Raw genomic sequence first — 25,619 nt, 5'->3', positions numbered from 1 at the left:
TATTCTAGTATTGCGATAACCTTCTTGGTGGCACTTGGGCAAAATGGTATTTGGAGCCTCTATCAGGTGTAATGCAACATGCGGGAGTCATCAGATCCACAATCGGCTTGTAAACAATTGCTGAAGTGACTTCTATAAAGTTTAATAAAAGGCTTATATTGGAACATCAAGTCAGTAACTTGAATTTAATTTTCTTTTAGCTGTTTCACATAAAATACACTTTAGTTTTCCAAGAGTATATAATCAAATACATTTAGTAGATTTTGGATTCTGAACGTTTTTCCTCTTTTAGATTAAAATTTCTGGATGAATGGTTTACAAATGTTGTTCAACATGTGAAACAAGTAGACATTGAATGTATTCACTGCAATCCTGTTATGCCACCTGCATAAGTTTTAGTTGCAGTTTTAGATTTCTACAAGACTTGTCAGCACTTACAGAAAATGGACCAATAAACCCCTGTGTAATTCCATTATATGCTAGATTAGTTCTGAAAAAAGGAACAAAGTGAATTTTTTCCTTCAGTTTTGCCCCACCAACTTTGCATGCTCTATAGATTTTTTGCAAGAAGGCAATTCTTATTCATTATTAGCTTTCAAGCCAAGATATTTTTTTAAAGAACGTATCATTTGCACATTAATGCCTCCTGGATTAGGAAATAAATTCTAGCTGCAATCGATCTAGACGTTGAATTTAAATGGCCCAAGATAATGCAGCAATTTGGTTAAAGTATTTTATTTTTATGTAAAAAGTATGAAGGCATGGATTTTACAGCAGCGTAGTTCAATGTCTGCCATCACGCAAGATAGAGGTTATGAGGAATATTATCTAACTGCTGTATCTTTATTAATTTAATTCAGCAGTTAAAAGATTATCCTGAAGTCAATGCAGCAAAATTAGCTAAGGAACCTAAACAAATTCTTTTCTTTTATACCATGAAACGTAAGTCTTAACAACTGTTTGAGAGACCAGAGATTTTGTCATCACTGATCTGGGCACCTTATTCTACTACTAGAAAGTAAAAATACCAGAAAGAATAGTTGTCATGACATAATCATGTGTGTTGTTCAGTTTTAAGAAAACCCTGCCCCTAGTAAAAATTTGTTAAAAAAATTAAAAACAAACTGTGTTTTACGCACCCTTCGCAAGTCCAGGGTTGAGTCTGCACTACTGACTCTGCCTCTTTTATCGTCTGTAGTGCTAACGTAACGTGGCCAGTGGTGCAGCTAATCTGTGAGCTCAGTAGCTCTGACCAAGCAGATAGAATGCCACGATCAGAGCTTCTGAGCTCAGTGATTGGCTGCAGCGCTCTTGATGTGACAAAAGCATTGTAAATAATAAAGGAGACTGGAGAAGACCCATAGACAGTGAGTAAAGCATTTTTTTTTTAACAACAAAGCAAGACCGGGGCATGGGTTTTCCAAAACATGCATCCCTCTGCCTCTTCTTTTTAATATTATTTTATTGTTGTCCATAGTCACCAGGGTATTACCTACTGGACCTATAAGAGTGAATAACTCAATGAACCTGTGAGCCAAAGAGAACTGCAATATAAAGCAGAGAGATTATGGTAGTGAAGGTGTGGAGGCTACTTTACCCTTGCTTTTGCTGGAGCACTGATATCATTATGCTATCCTATTGTCATTTTTTTATTCCAAATACTAGTAATGATGATTGGATAATGATTTTGCAATGATAAATAACTATTCCTCTTTTCCCTCGGTGTCAGAGACCTTGCCATATCTTGTATCTCTTCATACCTCTCCAACTGCACTTTTAGTGTCTCCCACTCCCACACACCTCTTCATCCCTCCCTCTTTCTGTTGGAGTCCCTCAAGGCTCAGTCCTGGAACCCTTACTCTTCTCCATCTACACATTTGGTCTGGGACAACTCATAAAGTCCCATGGATTCCATTACGACCTACATGCTGATGACACTCAGATCTACCTCTCTGGCCCAGATTTCATATCTCTGCTGTCTAGAATCCAGGAGTGTCTATCGGCCATATCCTTCTTCTTTTCCTCTCGCTTCCTAAAGCTCAATGTGGCCCCAACTGAACTAATAATCTTTCCTCCATCTCACGTATATTCCCTACCTGATTTATCTATTACAATAAATAACATCACGCTCTAGCCAGTACCCAAGGTTCGCTGCCTCGGAGTGACCTTTGACTCTGCCTTTTCTATCATGCTATACATTCAATCCCTCACCACCTCCATCTCAAAAATATTTCCAGAATTTGTCCTTTCCTCAATTCTCAATCTATGAAACTGCTAATCTCCCACCTTGATTACTGCAACATCCTCCTCTGTGGCCTCCCTGCTAACACCCTCGTACCTCACCTCTCCAGTCCATCCTTAATTGTGCTGCCCGACTGATCCATTTTACTCCTTACTACCACCTCACTTCTCCATTTTTCAAATCCATCCATTGGCGCTCAATCCTCCACCATATCCAACATATCCAATTAAAACTACTAACACTGACTTACAAAGCTGTCCATAATCTGTCTCCTCCCTCTGGTTCTCTCAAGATTTCCTTCTCTCCTCCTCACTCATTCGCTCCTCATGCAACTGCCTCCAAGATTTCTCCCGAGCATCCCCAATCTTCTGGAATTTTCTGCCTGAACACGTCAGATTATCTGCTACACTTGCAATCTTCAAACAGAACTTGAAAACTCATCTGTTCAGAGATGCCTATAATCTCCAATGACCCTACCGCCTCATCACTGTGCTGGAACTGCTGCCCCACCAGCACCCCACTTACTGTCTCCTCCTTAATATCCTATAGAAAGTAAGCCCGCAAGGACAGGGTCTTCTCCCATCTGTACTAGTCCGTCTATTGTAACTTGTATATGTATACTGTATGTAACCCCATCCTCATGTACAGCACCATGGAATCAATGGTGATCTATAAATAAATAAATAATAATAATATTACCTTTAGTCATCAAAGTGTTTTTTTTTCCAGATTTCTGGAATAAAATACTTTTAAAACTCCCAGTTGCGCAAAGATTTGGGGACTTTTTGCATTTTCACGCCAGTGTCTGCCAGATCCTTAAGAGTGGGTGGAGCATTAGTGGGTATGGAATAGCAAAATCTTTCAGATTATATTCTTCAATCGTTGTGCCAGATGCAATATCAGACTTATTAATCAGGCGCTTAGTCTTTAACTGTGTCATACTAGAAGATCTGTGGGTGAAGAATTGGTTCTCCTTGAAGAAACAGTTAAGTATAGGCTATGCTCAATGTGAGAGAACTAATTTGTACACTAGAAGAAGGTGACAAGTCATATGGGTTTGAAAGTATAGGTCATGGAGGTGGTAAGGTAACTTAATAAATGATATGCATAGATAAAATATCGTCAGTTTTACTTCTGTTTTTGTAAAACTAACATCTATCTGGATAATTGCAAGAGTGAGTTTATTCTAGGTCCTGCTGTGTTTCTATTATAAAAGTATTGCTTTCCTTTCGAAAGACAACAACTGTAGAGGTGAGTGCTTTGCCTCTGCCTGTGCTGGAGCACTGATCAAGCCACATGAGATCTCATTCCAGGCATAATGTGCATCGAAGGACAAAATTAGATTGAGGAGTAAATGGAGCCTAAAATCTCCCAAGCTTTATCCATCAAGAAACAGCCGCCCTGCAAAGTTTAAATTTCACTTCTTCCTGTCACAGAACTTTACCCTGGACACTGTCATTTTAAGAACTGATCAAACAATTTCTTTAAGACTAAATTCCATGGGACCTAATTCAGTCTAATATTTAAAGTCAAATAAAAAGTAAGATTTCTGATTAAGAAATATAGAAGAATATTCCCAAGCTTTAAAGAGTTATCCCATGAACAGTTTTACACCCCAACATCCATCATCAGCATCAGTTTTACAGTATATGTTTTAAACATGTAAGTGGGTAAAACTTTAGCTTTTCTTTAAAGGATTTCGGCACTTTTGGGGACTATTTTTTATCTTAAATACTTGCACTTTGGGCTAAAAATAATTTTTGCGTATGGATTTCACCAAAAATGTTGTACCATTTCCACTCTATAGCCTCTGTGTTGCACTGTCTATTAATGGCTGTAGAATTACTTTAATACAAATATGTTACTCAGCCTGAAACTGAGTTTGTGACCTCATATCTGTCTTTGTCTCATCTCTAAGCTGAATTATGATTAGAGACTAGATGAAAGTTGAGCTGAATTTTGTGATCATACATCAGCTGAGGGGATCTGAGAAAAAAAACAAAAGGGTTACAAAAAGTTTTCCCTTTCTCATTCAGCCAGATCATATCTCATACTTTGCACTGATGAGGGACAATCATACCGAAACACCGTGTCTGCAAATTGAGGTTCTGATCTGGCATAAATCCTAAGTCATTGGAAAAGGCTTAAAGGTTAAAGGGCCACTTTTGACTTATAGGATTGCTACATCCAATAGGTGGCACTAGAGCTTGTCTGCTTCCTCCCTGAAGAGACAATTTGAATTTTACCCAGAGGAGCATTGCAGCTATAAGATTCCTCACCACTGACAGCCAGATTGGTTTGTCAGTCTCCTCAAGTAGTAATTCTTTCCCCTTAAGCCTCCCACCAGAACGAGTTGATTTATCTAATCTGGCTTTTGGATTGTTCTCCTCTGTTCCTCCATCCTTTCAGCCGCTTAGCTTCCAATTGTGGTCAGGCAGCATTTCTACATCTATTTAGACCTGTGTCTTTTCTTCATGCTGTAGGTATAGCAGTCCACACCACTTTTAAAACATGAAGATAGCAATTACTGGCATTTGTGAGTTCTTCTCAATTCTTCTCCTGCTTGCCTGAGAAGCAAAGCATGCCACTTTGTTACTTTTCATTTTTGACAAGCTGGGAAGAAGACAAGGATCTTTGCAAAGCCTGGTCACCAGAAGTGATTCTCCACCAGGAATGCAATGAAGAGGGAAATAAACTATCCAAAAATACAGATTGCATAGCAGGTACACTAAAAGATAGGAGGACTAAACACTAGGGACACTATAACATTACAATAATGAATATATATCTCAGCACAAAAAGACTTTTTAATCATGAAAAATGATAAAATATACATCTTTGTGTTTTCAGACATCTTAATCAGATGGGTGAGGCCCATCAGTACTAGATTGGTGAAGCTCCTAACTATCATCCCCTCCACTGATCAGCTGTTTGAATGACTCGTGGCATACATGCAATCTTTTCATTATTTAGATCTGTGCCATCTTCTTAATAATAGTGCTACTGAATAGTGCAGTTGAAAAAGTTTTTTTGGGGATCCATAGGATAGATTGATATCAGATTGGTGAGGTTTGACACTCAGGAACCCCTGTCAATCAGATGTTCGAAGAGTGGCAGCTAAAGCCCAATTACTTTGAAGAAGGAGCGAGTATACATCAAGAGAATTGTATTAAAAATTTGCATGATCGTTTGTAAAGAGAGCTCAGCTGCAAATACAAGAGATGATTTTACTAGTTAGTCATACAAACAATTGGGTCACCATTTTTATTCTTGTTCTCAACCAAAGCCAAAACAGTGGAATGTATAAGGAAAAGACTAGTGATAAGCGAGCACTACTATGCTTGTGTGCTCAGTACTCATAACAAGTAGTTGGATGCTCAGATGTACCCGCATAGAATGGAAGTCAATGGGGAACTTGAACAATTTTAAGCAAGCTTTCTCGGGAAATTGATTGAGTTTCCAATTGATTCCTCGAGTCGCGCCCATCTGAACATCTAACTGCTTGTTACGAGTACTGACCACCTGAGCATGGTAGTGCTCGCTCATCACTAAAAAAGACATTGGTATAGAAACTCTTTTCTTGTTTTTTTTCTCTGTTTTAGATAATAAATAAATTTGCACAAGAATTGTTGATGTTAGCCTGCCGTAATATGCTTTCAGTTATGCAATTCAAGTAGGACTACCTAGCTACAGTTATAATAGAGAAGGCATTCGTACTCGCTATACTCATAATGAGTATTGTCTAATACTCGCGTATTTATTCCAAATAGCATGTGCAATGCAAGTCAATGGGGAAAACTTGCAAAGTAACGAGTAACCCGAATGCTGTATTATTCGTGTGAGTAGCGAATAGTGCGGCAATTGGGTTACTCATTACATTGTGAGTTTTCCCCATTGATTTGCATTGCTCACACTATTCGGAATGAATACGCGAGTATTAGACAGTACTCGTTATGAGTATAGCGAGTACAAATTGTTAGGTACTCACTCAACTCTACATATTACGTGAATATATTTAAAGATATCACATTTAGGCAATTTACAGATTATGCTTTGTGAAGTTTGTGTCATCTATATGCTTATTTGGCATAGAAGCTAATGTAATGATACATTGGCATAAAGTTGTAGCACTCAATGTTACTCTACCAACATATTTATATCTATTAGCAGTCACACTGCATCATTATGTTAGAGAAAGTGTATGAGTTTTCCTAAGCTAAAGGGTATCATCTATAACAAGGAACAGGAGACTAAGATCTACTTACAGTTTCATTGTCATAAAAAGAAAAAGTAGATATTGTCTCGCCATGTGCACCCTGCAGGTGTTATTCACTGCGCACTCGCTGATTGTAATCTAACAACATGGGCATTTCAATTTTATGTGACGTGCTTGGCTTATTTTACTGCATATTGGAAAGAAAAAGGCTCAGGAATAAGAAATGAAGCAAATGAAAACTCCTTCCATTGTGTAACAACTTACCGATACATAATTTGTACATTGTATATTTGTGCTATACATAGCAAAGCAGCCGAGAAAAAAAAAATCTACCATAGTAGAGAGCAACACCTGGGGAGACGATATTATTGTGGCTCTCCTAATCTGAATTTTATGGCTTGTATAACAGATTACGGCACTTGCGGCTTTTTTAAGCAAGAGTCACAGTGGACATCCTGAGTCTCACAATTTTTACTGCAAATTCTCTCCTCCGGTTGACACATTCTCCTGGCTGCTAATTTCATGCAGTCACTTAAACGTGATGGATAATTGTGTTCTGCTTATCAATGTTTAATTTAAGGCCTGTTCTGCCTGACCCATATGCCCTCTGTGAATGCCATGCCTCGTTATTAATTTCATGCCCACACCTGTGGCATTACCTAGCTCACGGAGCGGGCATGATAGCCCTTTGATTTAACATGGTACAGACTAATTAAGATAACAAAATTGATACAAATGGGCTTTGTGCCATCTATGCCATGCATTAAAATAATTGGGAGACTAGTAGGATCTCTGTGAATAAACTGTATTAATTCCTTTCCTTATACATTTACTGAATATAGCTGAAAGCCCAGCAGTACGTACGGCCCAAGCTGCCATGGCACATTTTTAATACTGTTCATGGGTATTTTCTGCTAGTGTAAACTAGCATAATTTTGGGCAACATAGGATTTTTTCAAAGAAAGCAAATATCTTAGTTACATAGTTATATAGGTTGAAAAAAGACTGAGGTCCAAATAGTTCAACCTCCCTCCACCAATTCTACATTTTGTCACTAAGTCACTTATAACCAACAATGTTGTGTGTGCTGAGGAAATCATCCAGCCCTTTTTTAAAAGCTGTTATAGTATCTGCCATTACTACCTCTTGTGGTAGGGTATTCCACAGTCTGACTGCTCTAACTGTAAATAACTCTTTCCTATTTAGCTCCCAAAATCACTTTTCTTCCACTCGCATTGAGTGCCCTCTGGTCCTTAGTATTGTCTTTGGAAGGTATCTACCATCAAACTATGGAGAAAGCCTCCAACATTAGATCTCAAGTGGAGCGCTTACAGAAATAAAACTTAAAATATCTTCAAGTATGTGGCCAATCTTAGGTTTATAAGAATGAAACTTTCAACATTTATATCTTTAAAAATTACAATATTTGAGAGCCCTTGTACAAGCTTACCCCAGTCAATTGTCCGGTACAATGATAGCAGACTCTGGAGGATCCGACACGGAGGAAGTGGGTGGAAGCACACTGTGGAATGAGGAAACATTAGGAAGCAGAATCGGACTGGCTAGCAGAGGAACCACCAGTAATATCAGTCCTGGCTGCAGTTACCTGCATTGAACGCCGGAGCTTTCACCTGATCTCCGGAGTGCAGCCTGCATTGAACTTGGGCTTTGCGGGGCTGAAATGTGAGCAGCGAGGGATTGATTCCCCAGCAATTGCGGTTCAGTTCATGTCACAGCTGCGGACAGGCCAGGCTGCAATCCGGATCTCAGGTAACAGCTCCAGAGTTCAGCCGGCCTATCCGCAGCTGCCATGAACTGAACCGCAATCGCTGGGGAATCAGTCGGCACTTGCAGTTCTGTCCTGCAAACCCCGAGTTCAGTCCAGGCTGCACTCCGGAGCTCAGGTGAGAGCTGCGGAGTTCAATGCAGGTAACCGCAGACAGGACTGGTATTACTGGAGGTTCCTCTTGTAGCCAGTCCGACACTGATAGGAAGGATTTCATCTAGCGATCACTCCAGGAACCATCTTTTTAATTAAAACATAACCTTTATTTTGCAAAGTTTAACATTAGCCATCATGCGTATATACGACAGACAGTATATTTATTAATTGAGCTAATAGCTTCAAACAACGGTTTTTATATTAAACATCTTCATCATGGTCTTATTGTTTCTGAAGTGACACTGAATCAAAGTAAACTTTAACTTAATTTTTACTTTTCTGAAATATTCTTTCTTCATTTAATGCATAAATAATTGAATTAGAAATAATAGGTTTCATATCAATAAAAGAAGTACTGTATTTGTTATTCCACATAATCAATTGCAGTTCAGCTTTCATTTCCTAAACAGCTTTGATAAAACAAACCCAATTTTGTCAATTATTCCTGAATGTTTTTTTACATGTACTTAAATACATGTGTGGTCAATATAAAGGACTGGCACATGACTTATTCCTTCCAAAGGCAATATTAAGGACCAGGGGGAAGAAAAGCGATTCCGGCAGATAAATAGGAAAGGGTTCTTTACAGTTAGAGTAGTCCGATTCTGGAATGCCCTCCCACAAGAGGTAGTAATGGCAGATACTATAACAGCTTTTAAAAAAGGGCTGGATGATTTCCTCAGTACACACAACATTGTTGGTTATAAATAACTTACGACAAAATGTAGAATTGGTGGAAGAAGGTTGAACTAGATGGACCTAGGTCTTTTTTCAACCTAAGTAACTATGTAACTATGTTAGATGGGTCTAGTAGAACTACATTGATCACAAAACATCCAAATGCTAGAACTTTGAGGAATTAGCATCGGTGAAACACAGCAGAAAGTGTTCAGTTTCCCTGCAGCACCTCCACAGGAGAAATGAAGCATTACAATGTGCACATTTAAATTAATGGTTCACACGGGTCCTCCAGAGTGGTCCCATGTATCATGAGTTCTCTAATAGGGTCTTTCAAAATGCATTTTGTAAACAAGGCAACAATTTCAAAGAAAAGTCACAAACTGTATGAAAATGTACCATGCCTGATGAAGAGACCTGAGTAGTCTCGAAAGCTTGCAATTATTACCATCTTTTCAGTTAGCCATTAAAAGTTATCAACCACTGAGGACTCTCAGTTCTTTTAAACAATTTTTGAAAATGTACAGTCAGTAAAATATTTCTCTTAAAATGTAATGCAGAAAATAAGCTTAATGAAATACCATAATATTCATTTTAGATGATATGTAAAAGAAACTGCTGCATGTGTTTCCCTTGCTTGTCTCACTTATCTGTATGCTGGGCTGTGGCCTTGTATAAAATAAGAAACATATTAGTTCTATATTTTTTAATCCTGCACCACATACTGTATTTCCAATTTTCAGTGTCAGATGGTATCATGTAAAAAAATGGAAGTCTCTATGTCACTGTTACATATTTTTTTTCCTGTTATTTTTTTTCCAAACTTACTATGTTGCAAAATTTCAGCAAATATTGTAGACACAAAGAATATAATGTGTTTTCCTAGCAAGATATCTTGATATTCGCACTGTGCACTGATGACAAATGCATTGGCAGGGCTCACAGCTCTGAGGGAGATATAGAAGCATGCCTGGCATTTGTGAAATTTCACATTGTGATTTGCTGTGCTTGATTCTCTAGGTCGTGATTTGGCAAGCACAACCCTCCCTGGGTACCCTCCGCACGTCCCCCCTGCTGGACAGGGCAGCTACTCTGCTCCAACGCTGACAGGAATGGTGCCTGGTGAGTTTGCAATAACAAATGGAACAAAATGTATTGTGTGGAGAAGTCTGTTTCTGAATAAACCAAAAACAAATTAAATGCATGAGGTTCAATTGTTATTACTCCAACAAAATGCTGTTATATGTCAACATTCATTTTTGTCCTTTAATTATATCCATGCTGGGGGACGGAAAATGATCTTTATACGAAGGACCAGTTGTTTATAACTAAAGGGGGCTTTACACGCTACGATATCGCTAATGCGAAGTCGTTGGGGTCACGGAATTTCTGACGCACATCCGGTCGCTTTAGCGATGCCGTTGCGTGTGACACCTATGAGCGATTTTGCATTGTCGCAAAAACGTGCAAAATCGCTCATCGGTGACATGGGGGTCCATTCTCAAATATCGTTACTGCAGCAGTAACGAAGTTGTTCCACGTTCCTGCGGCAGCACACATCGCTCCGTGTGATACCGCAGGAACGAGGAACCTCTCCTTACCTGCCTCCCGGCCACAATGCGAAGGAAGGAGGTGGGCGGGATGTTACGTCCCGCTCATCTCCGCCTCTCCGCTTCTATTGGGCGGCAGTTCCGTGACGCTGCTGTGACGTCGCTGTGATGCTAAACGAACCGCCCCCTTAGAAAGGAGGCGGTTCGCTGGTCACAGAAACGTCGCCGGGCAGGTAAGTACGTGTGACAGGTCTGGGCGATGTTGTGCAGCACGGGCAGCGATTTGCCCGTGTCGCACAACAGATGGGGGCGGGTACACATGCTAGCGATATCGGTACCGATATCGCAGAGTGTAAAGCCCGCTTTAGTGTACAGTGGCAAACAGATTGGCTAATATACATATACTCTAGTCTTTTATATTTCAAAAATAATCTAATTCAGATTAATAGTGCTTTATGTAGTCTAACGGTTTATTAAATGAATGCAATGGGAGCTTTTTTACAGTCTGGGACATAGTAATAAGGGATGCGGAGGACTCCACTAGTATTGTACATGGCAAGTGGGAGTCCAGGAGCGTCTACTTCTGGCTGTGCCTGTGGATTTCATAGGTGAAGTTAAAGGGGTTGTCCAGGCATAGGTATTTCCTAACCTATCTGCAGGACAGGTCATCAATAGCAGATATGAAGTGTCACCACCGATCAACTGTTTTTTCCTCCTTTATTCAAAGCGTAGTAGCTATTGATAGATTCTGACAGCCAGTTTCTGTTCTTTTGACCAGAAGCTAGACTTCAGTAGCTAACAACAGCCAGCAGCGGCACTACACTTTGAATGGAGCTGCTCTGAGCATTTCTGGTCAAAGTGCTTACACCCAACTGCTGCCTAGGCAAAAAACAGCTAATCAATAGTGGCACTGAGTTTTGCACCCCACCAATCTGCTATTAATTACTTATTATATCGATTGGACAGAGGTATTCGATGACCTAGCAACTCAAATAATATCATTAATTATGTTATCACAGTAATAGAGGGCAACGAATGTGAAATATGAAACAGCGAGTAAACAGTATTTTCATTTGTTGTGTTGGAAGCAGGGAAAATGGGCAAGCTTAAGTAACTGATGTGTTTTGACAATGGTCCAATTGAGTGTGGCTAGATGACTTGTCCTTACCATCTTATAAAATACAGTTCATGTGCAATATTCTTGGTGTGCAGTGCTTAGTAATAGTCAAAAGTGACCCAAGGAAAAATAACTGGAAAGTTGGTGACCAAGTGATGAGTTTCCGAGGCTAATTAAAGCGCATATGAAGCAAAAGCTAGTCCCTCTTCTACCATCCCACAGAAGAGCACAAATTGCTGAGAAAAGTTAAGGCTGGCACATTAAGAATACAGCTTGCTCCATATGGGACTGCAAACCCTCATAGCATTAATGCTGACCTTGTTTTCCTCCAAAAATACCTACAGTGGTTAATGGTAACATTAAAGCTGAAAAACAGAGCTTGATTTGATTCAAGTTTTATTTTACATCATGTGGGGATAGTAAGATGAATAGCTGCGATACATATAGAGATAGCTCCAGAATACTATGAGGAAAAACGCAAGGTAGTATTATGCTCTATGTTCTTTTTGGAGACTTTGTGTCTTGGCATTAATGTGGATGTGGCTTTGACATGCATCCCCTTCCTAAAAATGATTAGAGCATGTAGCCCGCTTCATGGTGACACTATTCCATTGAGCAGAATACTACTCCCAGACACATTGCAAAAAATGTTCTGAAATGGTTTCATGAACGTGACTAGAAGTTTAAAGGCATAAAATCTAAATTGATCTGAAAATTCCAAGATCTAATTCGAAGAACCACCTCCCAACAAGACTTTTAGAGGTTGTCCCCCAATGGACATTTATGACCAATAGTCAGAATAGGTTGTAAATATCTGGCTATCTCTCACTCCATTCAGTGAGAAGGACCAGAGATTTCGGATCTTTATTCTAATAGTTGGTTAGGATCCAATGGGTCCGATGTATCATTTATCCTCTAGATAGGTCATAAATATCTATTGTGGGACAACCACATTATAGGATGTGCAGCAGATGTCTTGGTGCCATATTTTATAGACATCTTTAGAGATCTTTTGGAGTGCATGAATATCCACCATGATAATATAATAATTTTCCTGACTAGTGTCTAATACAGCTTATATAAATAATAAAAAAGGAAATCAGGGCATGCAGTATATTTTGTTTGAAGAAGAATGCCACCTTTCCACTATAAAACCCTGATTTAAGGGGCTTCTAGCAGTTTCCAAATCCTTCTAATTTTAGAGACACTTCTCTACAGGCTTTTATTAGTTCTTAGATTGGTTTAGATTTCTAATATAAAATCACATTTTAAGATCCATATAGGCTTAGATCTACTGAGCCAAATGTAGATATCCACAGAATCGTATCTAAACTAAATGAGGTTCAGTAAAACCTTGTAGGGTTCAAGCTTTGCTACTCTAGTACAGACATGAGAATGAGCAGAATTATGGTCTTTGAGCTCTTACCTATTTTATATTTTTACAGTATAACAAAATAAGGGTAATGATATTGGGTCTGACACCCTAAAGTTAAACATTATAGTAGAGTAACATTTTCCTGTAAGATTGTCCTGGCAAAGGCTCCGAAGATATGCCAGCTAACACTTCTCTCATATTGACAGCCAAGAGTAAAATGAATCTAATCTGAAGTCATTGAAAGCTTGTCAACGCAGATGATGGCAGCTGCCTAATAAAGGGTAATGACAACCTTTCAATGAGGTAACTTTCAAGTCACTTTTGGCTGACAATCTGTGTATATGTTTGTTGCTTTTCTATCGTGTAATATTTTCCAAAATGTGAAGGTTTTGGGGATGTTTATACTCTATAGAACAAACTGTTGAGTGGAGGTTTGTTTTTTCATATACCTTAATGCGTATATAAAAAACAGACGAACACTTCACACATAGTCATACAGATTATCACAGGTATTATTAATAATTGTTTCCCTTACATAAATACATACCCCAAGAGGACTCACATCGAAAGCTAAATATAGTTTTTAAATCACATTATTAATACATAGTCCAGTATTCTTCCCAGAATGTGAAATTATAATTTATGGGGTGGATAAGGAAAAGGGAAATTACACTCATTACAAGTAGTGATGGAAGGACTCACAAATACCCGAAATCGGTGGGTCTTTAAAAAAACAACCCGGTTCCAGCCCGGAATTGATCACTGATATCTGGCCAGACACCAGTCACCATATAAGTCTATGGGGACCAGAAGTTGGCGCTTAAAAATTGTGGTTGAAGGGATTAGGGGGATTGGAGCAAGCATGTTAAACTTACCTAGTCTCTGGCACGGCTCTAACTGCTTCCGGGCCTCTCATTCTACTTCCGGGGCTGCTCATTATCGCTCAACCATATTCACTGCTTCCTCTGCCCACCAGCAGCCCTGTGGTTGGTTGCAGTCAGGTGCACCCTCAGCCTGTAACAGCGTGTCTGACTGCTTGCTATCACAGATCCTCTCTGCGGGTCCCCATCGTGATGTAAAAATAAATAAATAAATTAAAAAATTGGTGTAGGGTCGCCCCATATTATGATACACAGCACAGATAAATCATACGGCAACAGGCTGTAGCCCCTAGCTGTGTGCTTATCTTGGCTATGTATCAAAGTAAGATGAACTGCATTCGGTCCCCCTCAATTTTGATACCCAGCCATGATAAAGCTGATAGCTGGGTTCTGGTATTCTCATGCTGGGGAGAACCATGCTTATTGGCCCCTCAACCAAAAAATAACAGCCTGCAACCGCCCAGTAATTGTTGCATCCATTAGATGGATACAAGATGGAAAGATGGACACAAGATGGATACAAGATTACTAGTAAGGGTCTCATAGACCACCACCCATTGATAATCTAGGACTTAGTGGCAGCTGTGAGATATCATTAACCCCTTATATTACCCAGATTGCCACCTTACCAAGGCAATTGGAACGAGCAGCATAAAGTGCTAGAATTGTTGCATCTAGTGGATGCCACAATTCTAGGCATCTTTAGGTTGATATTTTTAGTCTGGGGGGCCAAATAATCATGGGCCTCCCCAGCGTGAGAATACCAGCCCACACCGGTTGGCTTTATCATGGCTGGGTAACAAAATTGTGGAGGGGAGACTGCACGCTGTTTTTAAAAAATTATTTATTTAAATACTTTTTTTAAAAAGCCATGTAGGGTCCCTCTTATTTTGATTAAGAGCCAAGTACACGGCTGGGGACAGCAGCTTGTAGTCAACTGCTTTATCTGCACTGGGTATTACAATAGGGGGGACCCTATGCCATTTTTAAATTTTATTTATATTTATTTGTACAGAATTATAAGGATGCAGACAGCATGTGTGATTCCAACCAATCATAAACGCTGTAACACAGGGTAGGGGCGTTCTCTGACTGCAACCAATCACAAACGTCAGTGGGCAGGGGAAGAAGTGAATAGCCAATTCCAATTATATAGATACACCTACCATCCTACTGCTACAATATTGTTGGTCAGTTTGTGTAAACAATAGCTGGATTGCTACTTTTATTATCAAATATGCAGGATAACCATATTAAATATTATTTTTATTTGCTCAAAAAAAAATTAATAATCCTATAAATGAATGGAGACTTTTTCTCATATAATTTAATTAGTTTATTAGAATGAGAGAAATTGATATAAAACATTAAAATCAGGAAAAGAATTGCAGAAATGATACAATGCTCAAATAGTACATTAATTTGTAGTTATATGAATGATCAACCTGGGAAACAGTTATTCACAATTTTAAAGTGCTATTGCTATTAAATATATATTATTTCATTCCAATTCAGTAGAGAAGTAAGAGTAAGTGTTAGAAGCAGCCAAATACATTGATGATATACTATAAATACTAAAATGCTAGTGTTAATAAATATATTCTATTTCATTTTAATTTAATAAGAATGATAAGTCGTGAAACTGGCCAAAATAATTAAAGTTATATTGAATAGCAAAAAGTATCATAGCACGTAATTCTCAGAAGAGTTAATAAATACAATTCATTATAGTATAAATACATTGAATAGGATAGCAAACTGAATGGTCAGGTTAGAAAATGCCATCATATTTAGTCACTGGTGGACACAGACAGAAAAGGACCCTGTGCAAGAACAATAAATGGGCCCAAGAACTCATAAAAATGAAAAATTGCACCTTCCTTAAGGGGGCTTTACACGCTATGATATCGCTAGAGATATCGCTAGCAAGTGTACCCGCCCCCGTCGTTTACAGCACGGTGGCTCAGTGGTTAGCACTGCAGCCTTGCAGCGCTGGGGTCCTGGGTTCAAATCCCACCAAGGACATCATCTGCAAGGAGTTTGTATGTTCTCCCCGTGTTTGCGTGGGTTTCCTCCGGATACTCCGGTTTCCTCCCACACTCAAAAGACATACAGATAGGGAATTTAGATTGTGAGCCCCAATGGGGACAGTATTGCAAATGTATGTAAAGTGCTGTGGAATTAATAGCGCTATATAAATGAATAAAATTATTATTCTTATTATATGAAAAAGTTTGGGCACCCCTATTAATGTTAACCTTTTTTCTTTATAACAATTTGGTTTTTTGCAACAGCTCTTTCAGTTTCATATATCTAATAACTGATGGACTGAGTAATATTTCTGGATTGAAATGAAATTTATTGTACTAACAGAAAATGTGCAATCCGCATTTAAACAAAATTTGACCGGTGCAAAAGTATGGCCACCCTTATCAATTTCTTGATTTGAACACTCCTAACTACTGTTTACTGACTTACTAAAGCGCTAAATTGGTTCTGTAACCTCATTGAGCTTTGAACTTCATAGGCAGGTATATCCAATCATGAGAAAAGGTATTTAAGGTGGCCACTTGCAAGTTGTTCTCCTATTTGAATCTCCTATGAAGAGTGGCATCATGGGCTCCTCAAAACAACTCTCAAATGATCTGAAAACAAAGATTATTCAACATAGTTGTTCAGGGGAAGGATACAAAAAGTTGTCGCAGAGATTTAAACTGTCAGTTTCCACTGTGAGGAACATAGTAAGGAAATGGAAGAACACAGGTACAGTTCTTGTTAAGCCCAGAAGTGGCAGACCAAGAAAAATATCAGAAAGGCAGAAAAGAAGAATGGTGAGAACAGTCAAGGACAATCCACAGACCACCTCCAAAGACCTGCAGCTTCATCTTGCTGCAGACGGTGTCAATGTGCATCGGTCAACAATACAGCGCACGTTGCACAAGGAGAAGCTGTATGGGAGAGTGATGCGAAAGAAGCCGTTTCTGCAAGCACGCCACAAACAGAGTCGCCTGAGGTATACAAAAGCACATTTGGACAAGCCAGTTACATTTTGGAAAAAGGTCCTGTGGACTGATGAAACAAAGATTGAGTTGTTTGGTCATACAAAAAGGCGTTATGCATGGAGGCAAAAAAACACGGCATTCCAAGAAAAGCACTTGCTACCCACAGTAAAATTTGGTGGAGGTTCCATCATGCTTTGGGGCTGTGTGGCCAATGCCGGCACCGGGAATCTTGTTAAAGTTGAGGGTCGCATGGATTCAACTCAGTATCAGCAGATTCTTGACAATAATGTGCAAGAATCAGTAACGAAGTTGAAGTTACGCAGGGGATGGATATTTCAGCAAGACAATGATCCAAAACACCGCTCCAAATCTACTCAGGCATTCATGCAGAGAACAATTACAATGTTCTGGAATGGCCATCCCAGTCCCCAGACCTGAATATCATTGAAAATCTGTGGGATGATCTGAAGTGTGCTGTCCATGCTCGACGACCATCAAACTTAACTGAACTGGAATTGTTTTGTAAACAGGAATGGTCAAATATACCTTCATCCAGGATCAAGGAACTCATTAAAAGCTACAGGAAGCGACTAGAGGCTGTTATTTTTGCAAAAGGAGGATCTACAAAATATTAATGTCACTTTTATGTTGAGGTGCCCATACTTTTGCACCGGTCAAATTTTGTTTAAATGCGGATTGCACATTTTCTGTTAGTACAATAAACCTCATTTCAATCCAGAAATATTACTCAGTCCATCAGTTATTAGATATATGAAACTGAAATAGCTGTTGCAAAAACCCAATTTGTTATAAAGAAAAAAGGTTAACATTAATAGGGGTGCCCATACTTTTTCATATGACTGTATGCGTCAAGGACAAATCGGTGCCCGTGGCGCACAATATCATTAGTCCACATCATACGGACTTACCTGCCTAGCGACGTCGCTGTGGCCGGCAAACCACCTCCTTTCTAAGGAGGCAGTTTGTGCGGCGTCACAGCGACGTCACACGGCAGCCGTTCAATAGAAGCGCAGGGGCGCAGAGCAGCCAAAAGAAAGTGACACCCACCTCGTTGCCAGAGGACGCAGGTAAGGCATTTTTCGTCGTTCCTGGGGTGTCACACGTAGCGATGTGTGCTGCCTCAGGAACGACGAACAACCTATGTCCACAACGACCAATGAGATTTTGAAAATGAACGATGTGTCAACGATCAATGATAAGGTGAGTATTTTTGATCGTTAACACTCGCTCGGAGCTGTTACATGCAGCGATGTCGCTAACAACGCCGGATGTGCGTCACAAATTCCTTGACCCCAACGACATATTGTTAGATATGTCGTTGCGTGTAACAGGGCCTTTAGAGGTAGCTAAAAAAGTAGTAAAGGAGTAGGCTCAGCACAGATCCAATAAAATATAAAAAAACTCTTTATTTATATTTTTTTAAAATTGTCATTCCTGGAAATACATCGCACAAGGGTGTAATGTGCACACAGGTGAAACTTAACGCGTTTCGGACCTATATCATAAAAACAAAAGTGTCCTTTAGAGGTAGAAATGGTCCCCCTTACCTATTGGGTCAATGATATCTCCACCCCTGTATTTACTAGTGAACATCATAGAGTATAGCCCTCAAGTGAGGGTGGTAGGTATAAATCATTATAATTAAACCATAATGGAGAAATAATAAATACCCAGCTCAGTTCATGGAGCACAAATAGAGCTCCGCACTGGATGTTTATAACTCAAAACAACTCCAATCGTATGGCTCATATTTACCTAAAACAAAAGGTTTCTAAATGTAGAAGTGAAAATAAGCTGGAAAAATTACACAGCTAGAATATTGTTGGTAGCTGGAGTGCTATTAAGTTGGGGCCTACTTTGAGGGTAGAGAAAAAGGTACTAGAGACCTCTTAATGGGTATATGCAGGACATTTTTTTTTTAATTGTGCCTAAGCACTAACAGGTAGTTGCTACCTACCTGCCTGTTGTGCCTGGTGCCATTCTGTGCACAGACCACTGCTGCCAGCGATTCAGCTGCTTTCGCTGACGTTGCAATAACAAAGCGGCAGCTTCTCATCCGCATGGCTTTGTAGAAAGGGTGTGACAGCCAATGTCATGCTGATTGACAGCTGGCTCTCCAAATTTGACATCAGGGAGCTGGCTGTCAATCAACATGATGTCGGCTGTACCGCTCTGTCTACAGAAGAGAGCAGAAAAGAAGCCACCACTTTGTTGACGAAGCCACTGCATCGCCGGCAGGAATTTTCTGTGATTGCTCTGTGCTGACAAAGAACAACACTGGGCACGACAGGCAGGTAGGTAGGAATTATTAATGGATAGGCACTTTTCAGTCCTGGGTATAACCTTTTACCTTTTTTATTACCATATTAAGTTGAGTTTAAAATATCAATGTTTTCCAATGCTGCTCAATAACGGGCAAAATAATGTAATGGCATTGGAATTGTGAGTTTTTCATTGCTACCAAATGTTCATCTGCAATGAAAACAACAGAAAAAAAAAATCATCCAAAAGTAAAGCATTACAGCAATCGAATCAAAAGTAAGCAAAGCAAAGTGTGTATAAACAAAAGGTTCAGTGTTTAGAAGAGAGAAGGAAAAACAGAATAGCAGTGCATTTCTCTACTCTCGAAATCTCTATGCATTTGTAATAACAAAATTACCATAATTTGCTCGTTAACGCAGCTAGATCAGTCAAGCATTGTTCTAAACATGCAGAGGCCGTTCCTTGCTCCAGATCTGCCAGAGACCTAAGCATGGTGAAAATTAGCATGCAAATGGTCCTAATTCAGCAGCCGAGCTGTCAGACCCACACTCTCTGCCATGTTTTCTTTGAGATTCTGACAGAAGTGGCCCAGAAAACCCACCCTTCAGGATTCTCATCGAAAGAAGCCGCAGGGGACACTTTATGACTGACAGCTCAGCTTGTATCAGTCAACTATATGAGAGCATTGTTATCTCTACAAGGGGTTATCGTACACAGTTAAATAAATGGCCCCACTAGTTTTGCAGCACTGTCCCCAAGGGATTGGAAGGTTTTAGCTATTGTGCTTACAGTAGCATTGTCTGCAGATGTGATAAATTAATTTTGTCCCATATAGATAGATAGAGAGATAGATAGATGTATTTGGTACGTAAGCCCCTTTCCCATGTACAGCATCCAGAATCAATGGTGCTTTAACAATAAATGATGATAATAATAATAATAATATACTGTTGTGCTTATTTTGTTTTGCTTGCTTGCTCTATATGAGACTAGTTGTTAAACTAGTTGATAAAGACAGCTTCTGTTTTTGTGTATCTTAGCCCTCATCTCATGCTTCTAAAAGAAGGCAGAGAGGTTCTATTTGCCATCTCATTATTGTCCTGTGGTTTTCAGCCCAAACCAATTTTTGTGTGAACTAGGAATGTTCCTTTTTTGGGCTATGATGCCCTGTTGATGAAACTTCTTTGGACATGTTATGCAGTTTTTACTTGACCATTGAGGAAGGATTCTCCAGTCGTGCTGTGTGTGTGTGTTACCCACCAATACCATTTGTAAATAATACACGGACTGCATGTGACTTGGTTTTAAATTGACCACAGCAGCCTTTATTACCTATTATTTACATTCTAAACACAAGGGGGCGCCGTCCAACGGGCGACCCCAACAAATAACAATAGCTAACACAGTAACCAATACAGTGAATATATAACCCTGAGTAGGCCCAGTCCAGGAACAACTTCTCACTCCAATATCCCTGGCCGCAACACACCGACCCAGAGATGAGGTATTAATCACCGACGGATTAATACCCCCAACTTTGCAGAACCCCGTGCCTGCAACATCCCGGAACCCGGAGCCACCATACCAAGATGGTGTCTCTCTGTCCAGTTACCATTGCCTTCAACCGCCTCTGGACCAAACCTACCCCCCGCCACAGGACACCCTGGGCACGTGACTCCTTACGTGGCCCTTACCCGCCACACACCAAAAGCTTGTGCCACACCTCCACGCAATCCCAGCACCCACAAATAGCACCAATATCGTTAAGATGCACCCCTATTGCATCACCGAAACCACCAGTTCAGCGACACCAATTTTTTGGTGCCGCACCCCAATAAGGCTCGATTGATACCGCCTACTGAACGAGCCCCTCTCTACTCCAACCTGGCCACACTATCAAACCACCCCACGATTAAAGCCCGGGTACATCTTCCACAAACGCAACAACCAATTTTTTTTTTTTGTTAACAAACATTCTAACTTAACTCTCGAGATGCCCAGGCCACCCAATCACTGCTTCCCACATACAGGACCAGAACAATCGACCCGTCCCGACCCCGCTGGCAACAATTCGGGCGAGCCTCAGCCCGCCGAGCCCTGAAAACAAACGAGTGCCCAAAATATCCAAATGAGGCACACCCTCACCACAAAACCCACAGGTTATAAACCCACAGATACAACACCGACCGGTTACACTAACCAAGACAAGTTCCACATCCAAAAGACTCAACCCCCTCCCCGTTGGCCTTAACACCATAACAACGTAGGCCGAACGTAACGACGAAAATAAAAACAAGAGGACTCCCCGCCTCCAAAGACGTCTCATAACCTCTTTCCCGAGACCACACCGAGGGGCCTCCGTAGCAGCACCAATCCAGAAGTAATGCGACCCGTAGTACTCCGGGTCTGGGCGCCCACCCCCGCCCCTTGCAAGCAAGTCTGCAGCACTGCCACAAACTGGTACCTTAACAAAAAGAGGAGGGGGGCCCATCCACGTGACACACTAACGGGCCTGGGCGTTCTCCCGACATAAGTCCGCACCAAGGGACCGCGTATAACATCACCAACCCGCACAACCCGCCTGATCTGATTCCGTGAGCCACTAAGCTGGCGCTCAACCCTCTGCCCCACTGCAGACACATACTCCAACATCAAACCACCGCCCATAACCGTAGATAGGCTGACCAACTCCCTTATCTGCAAAGCCCCCAAAAAAGGCTTACACAAACCGTTTCGGACAAAAGGAAACAAAGACCCGCTCATAATCAGAAGAACATATCAACACAAACCACTCCCAAAACGCTTTAACGCAACAAAGGAGATCGGACCCTTGTGTCCTGCTTCTTCACACCCGTGCGAAAACCCCTTCAAGGCCTTGCCACAACCGATAATCCTGTGAAAACATCCCTCTCACCCCTAGACTTCAACCAAAAGCCACAGCCACCACCCCATGGTCCACTGCGGATGCCAACCGACCAACCTGAAAATGTGTTACTTACCGCTGCCAACAATACCACCAAACACACCACCGGGCCCTCCCAAAACCTGGTCCCAAACAACGTTATCCATGCCGCCTACACTTCGGTATATGAACAACAAGTAACCTCAGTCACCGAGTTCCTGAACCAGCTCCCAAAACACACCTCACCAGTGTCCACAAGCCCTCCTGGCCACCCCGTTCCAACCTCGTCCGCCCCTGGCTTCAACTCCCGAGACCTGCGGAACTGAAACAAAACAAAGCCACAGCTACCCTTTTGTTGACCCCTGGCACAGGTTATGCCACACCTGTAATTTTTATTTTTTTTATTTTACCGCATACATTTGAGAACCAAATGCCGCAAATACACCACCCTTGGCCCAGAATTAGCCAACAAACCATTAATCGAATCCACCAGTACTGATAGTCACAATGACAGCACACCTTCCTCTCGGAAAAACTGATCACCCCCACAACTCGACCACCACCACAAATTGGAAGAAATCCCCACCATGCCAAACCAACCAACCGGTCCCGCTGCATCCGAGTACAGCTGCAACGTTCCATCAGGTACCACCTTACCCAGCCACAACGCGCGGCCATTGAATGACCCTAAGAAAACATCCTACACCATCAGATCGTCCTTGATCTCCCTCGTGCTCCCCCATATAATGAGCCGATGGCTGCACCCTTGGCGCGGCCATCGACAGCCGTCCCTCAAACACACGCCCCATCAGCGTAACTCTGCACCCAGAGTTCAACTGCCCCAGCAAAGACTGCACCACCTTAAACCGCACCGTCTTAGCCGATCTAACTGCCCCTATCTCAGCCCATAAGACCACACCATTACCCACGAAGCCTACACTCCATAGCCATAACATCAATCTCTATCCCCCACCAACCGCATCACTGACGCTGGACCTTCAGTCCCTTCCTGCGCCAACGGGACGCCAAAAGGGTATCCACCACCTGCTGCAATGACACAACAACCCACACGAATCATCGGACCCGCCGACCCAATGCAAAAGAGAATCATTCTATAATGAATGAGTGATGTAAGCTTGGACACACCATGCACAACCCACTCCACAAAGAAATAACCGCCTCAAATAGGAACACGAAATGGAGCAACCCGTCACTAAACACCGATCAACGTAATAACTCCCATCCCCACAGCAGCACCAGAACTGCTGGCTAGCAGGGTGGACCAGTAACAACCTAAATGTCGCCTCCACATCCGCCTTCGCCATCAATGCTCCACGGCTCACCGCCTTTACCAAATCCCACACTCTGTCAAACGACACATAATAAACCGCCGACAATTCTGGAGCAAAGCAGGCATACACCGATGACTCCTCCGGATAAGATAAAATTTTGAACAAGCCGAAATATATTCGGCTCCTTTTCGGCACTACCCCCAACAGAGAAACCCAATCATGACAAGGAGGGCCCCGAATGGCCCACACATCCTGCCCAAAGCCACTTCCTTACCCCACATTCCACTGACAACATCCGGGCATCCCCTAGCCAAGCGCCAATTCCAATAAGGAGGCGAAGATCCACCAACACCAACAGAATGCCAAAACGCGGGAATTACTATGTCTCTTTCCCCAGCCTGAACACTTATGCTTAAGACAACCGGCAGCGCCAAATCTGCACTGCCCATCATTCTACTGCCCCCCAACAAAACCCCATCGTCTGGTTCGCCGGGGTTCCAAGTCCCGAACACCCGACTGCCCCCCGAAAGGGCTGACTAGGAGCCGCCATCAACCGCATCCATAAGGATATGCCCGTATGATCCTACCGCATACTTGTACGCAACACCTTCCCCTGCCGAAATTACTCGGCGTACAGAAGCCAGGCTAAACTACCATATAACCGAACAAGCCTACCCAAATGCATCCATATAACCAAACCATGCCGAACAATTACCCAATTCCTTCTCCCGATACACACGCCAAAAACGCAAATGCCCGCAGCCACGTTGCAAATGAACGAGGGGAGAGCCTATAACGGCGCTTCCCCTTCCTCTACTTCTCCTTCCTGGAGTCACTTGGCTTGACCTTATCCAGGTGAAACTGTTCCAGGGGGAGCAGCGAAATTATTTCTACACTCTCCCCATTCAAATCTTATCCCTCACATCCTCCAGCAGGTGAGCCCCCCAGCGGGCCTTCGAAGCGCCCATACCTCTCACACTTGGCCACTGTCATCCAGACGCACCGCCTCATCCCCCTCTTCTTTCCTCACCACTTTCTCTGTCACAGCCCTTGCCGCCTCTGTCCGAAAACGCTCCCCTGCCACCTCATGCGCCCTCACTCTGCCTGCCGTGCCTGCGCCTACTACCACCAATCCCGTCCATGCCGCCGGCGGCGCATGCGCACTCCCCACAACCGTATACACCATTCCCTGCAGTAAAACTCCATACCTGGTCAAAATCACAGACCCCCTCGGCGCTGCTGTGTCCGCAGCCTCCCCCCCCCACCAACTGTGCCCCAACCCCGCCGAATCCATGGCTGTCTCACTCGACCGTGACCCGGCGTATCCCGGAATAAAAGTCACACTTTCCTCCGCCATCCGGACATCTGATTCTTCCGTCGCTGCTCCCTCCTCCTCCTCGCTGGAGCCGACCGCCTCTGGCTCATGTAACGCAGACGCCGCCGAAGCGCCGCCACCACCACAGCCGTCCTCCTGGTACGCCGCGTGGGCACTGTCCTCCAGGCTCCATCTTCTGTCTCGTGGCGACAACCCTGGAAACCGTCCCGTCCCACGGGCTGCCACCGCGGGCCTCATCTTCTGGCCCGACCCCCCCCCGCTGCCTGCAAGGACGGGGAATACCTGTGGCCCGACCCACTGCCAGCAGACTCCCATCTAGAGCCGCCACTGCATCCTGCCCTCCTGGGCCCAGAAAGCATCTGTCCGCCGGGCCCTCCCCCTCCTGGGGGAGACCGCCACTGCCAGGAGCTGCACCATGATCTGGGTGACCGGGCAGGAACTGCAGGGCCCGTGCCGTCACCCCCACTTACCGCCGCCTCCTGGGCACCCGTCGCACCAGGCTCGCCTGCCCTGGTGCCGGACCCACCACTGGCTGCAGCTCCGCGGCCCCCCCACCGTCTGCGGGGGTTAAAGCTGGCCTCCGTCCACCGCCGGGCGCTCTCCCCATCCAGGAGCCGCCGCATCCAGCAATCCAGGCCGCGGCTCGAAACCGGAAGTAGGCCACAGACTAACCATGCCCCCCTCCCGTCTGCCGCGGCCCGGACGGAGATTCCTCCCGCGGCCGGAGTAGCAGGTGAGTATTGTCGCTGCCCACGTCACTGCCATGGAGGGTCCCCGAAGGGGCTTTCACATCTCCTCCTCGC

At 42.6% G+C, this 25,619-nt stretch overlaps 1 protein-coding gene across 2 annotated transcripts in view; it reads left to right on the top strand.

Annotated features, from left to right (window-relative positions):
* PAX5 (paired box 5) overlaps positions 1–25,619 on the top strand; it is a 385,612-nt gene that overhangs the window by 288,776 nt on the left and 71,217 nt on the right. For both annotated transcript variants that reach the window (XM_075315770.1, XM_075315760.1), the window contains one exon: positions 10,099–10,200. In XM_075315770.1, coding sequence (XP_075171885.1) covers positions 10,099–10,200 — 102 coding nt within the window. The remainder of the gene's footprint in view (positions 1–10,098; positions 10,201–25,619) is intronic.

The sequence above is a fragment of the Anomaloglossus baeobatrachus genome, chromosome 1 (genome assembly GCF_048569485.1).
Source record: "Anomaloglossus baeobatrachus isolate aAnoBae1 chromosome 1, aAnoBae1.hap1, whole genome shotgun sequence".
NCBI lineage: Eukaryota > Metazoa > Chordata > Amphibia > Anura > Aromobatidae > Anomaloglossus > Anomaloglossus baeobatrachus.
This window is presented reverse-complemented; position numbering and strand designations above follow the sequence as displayed.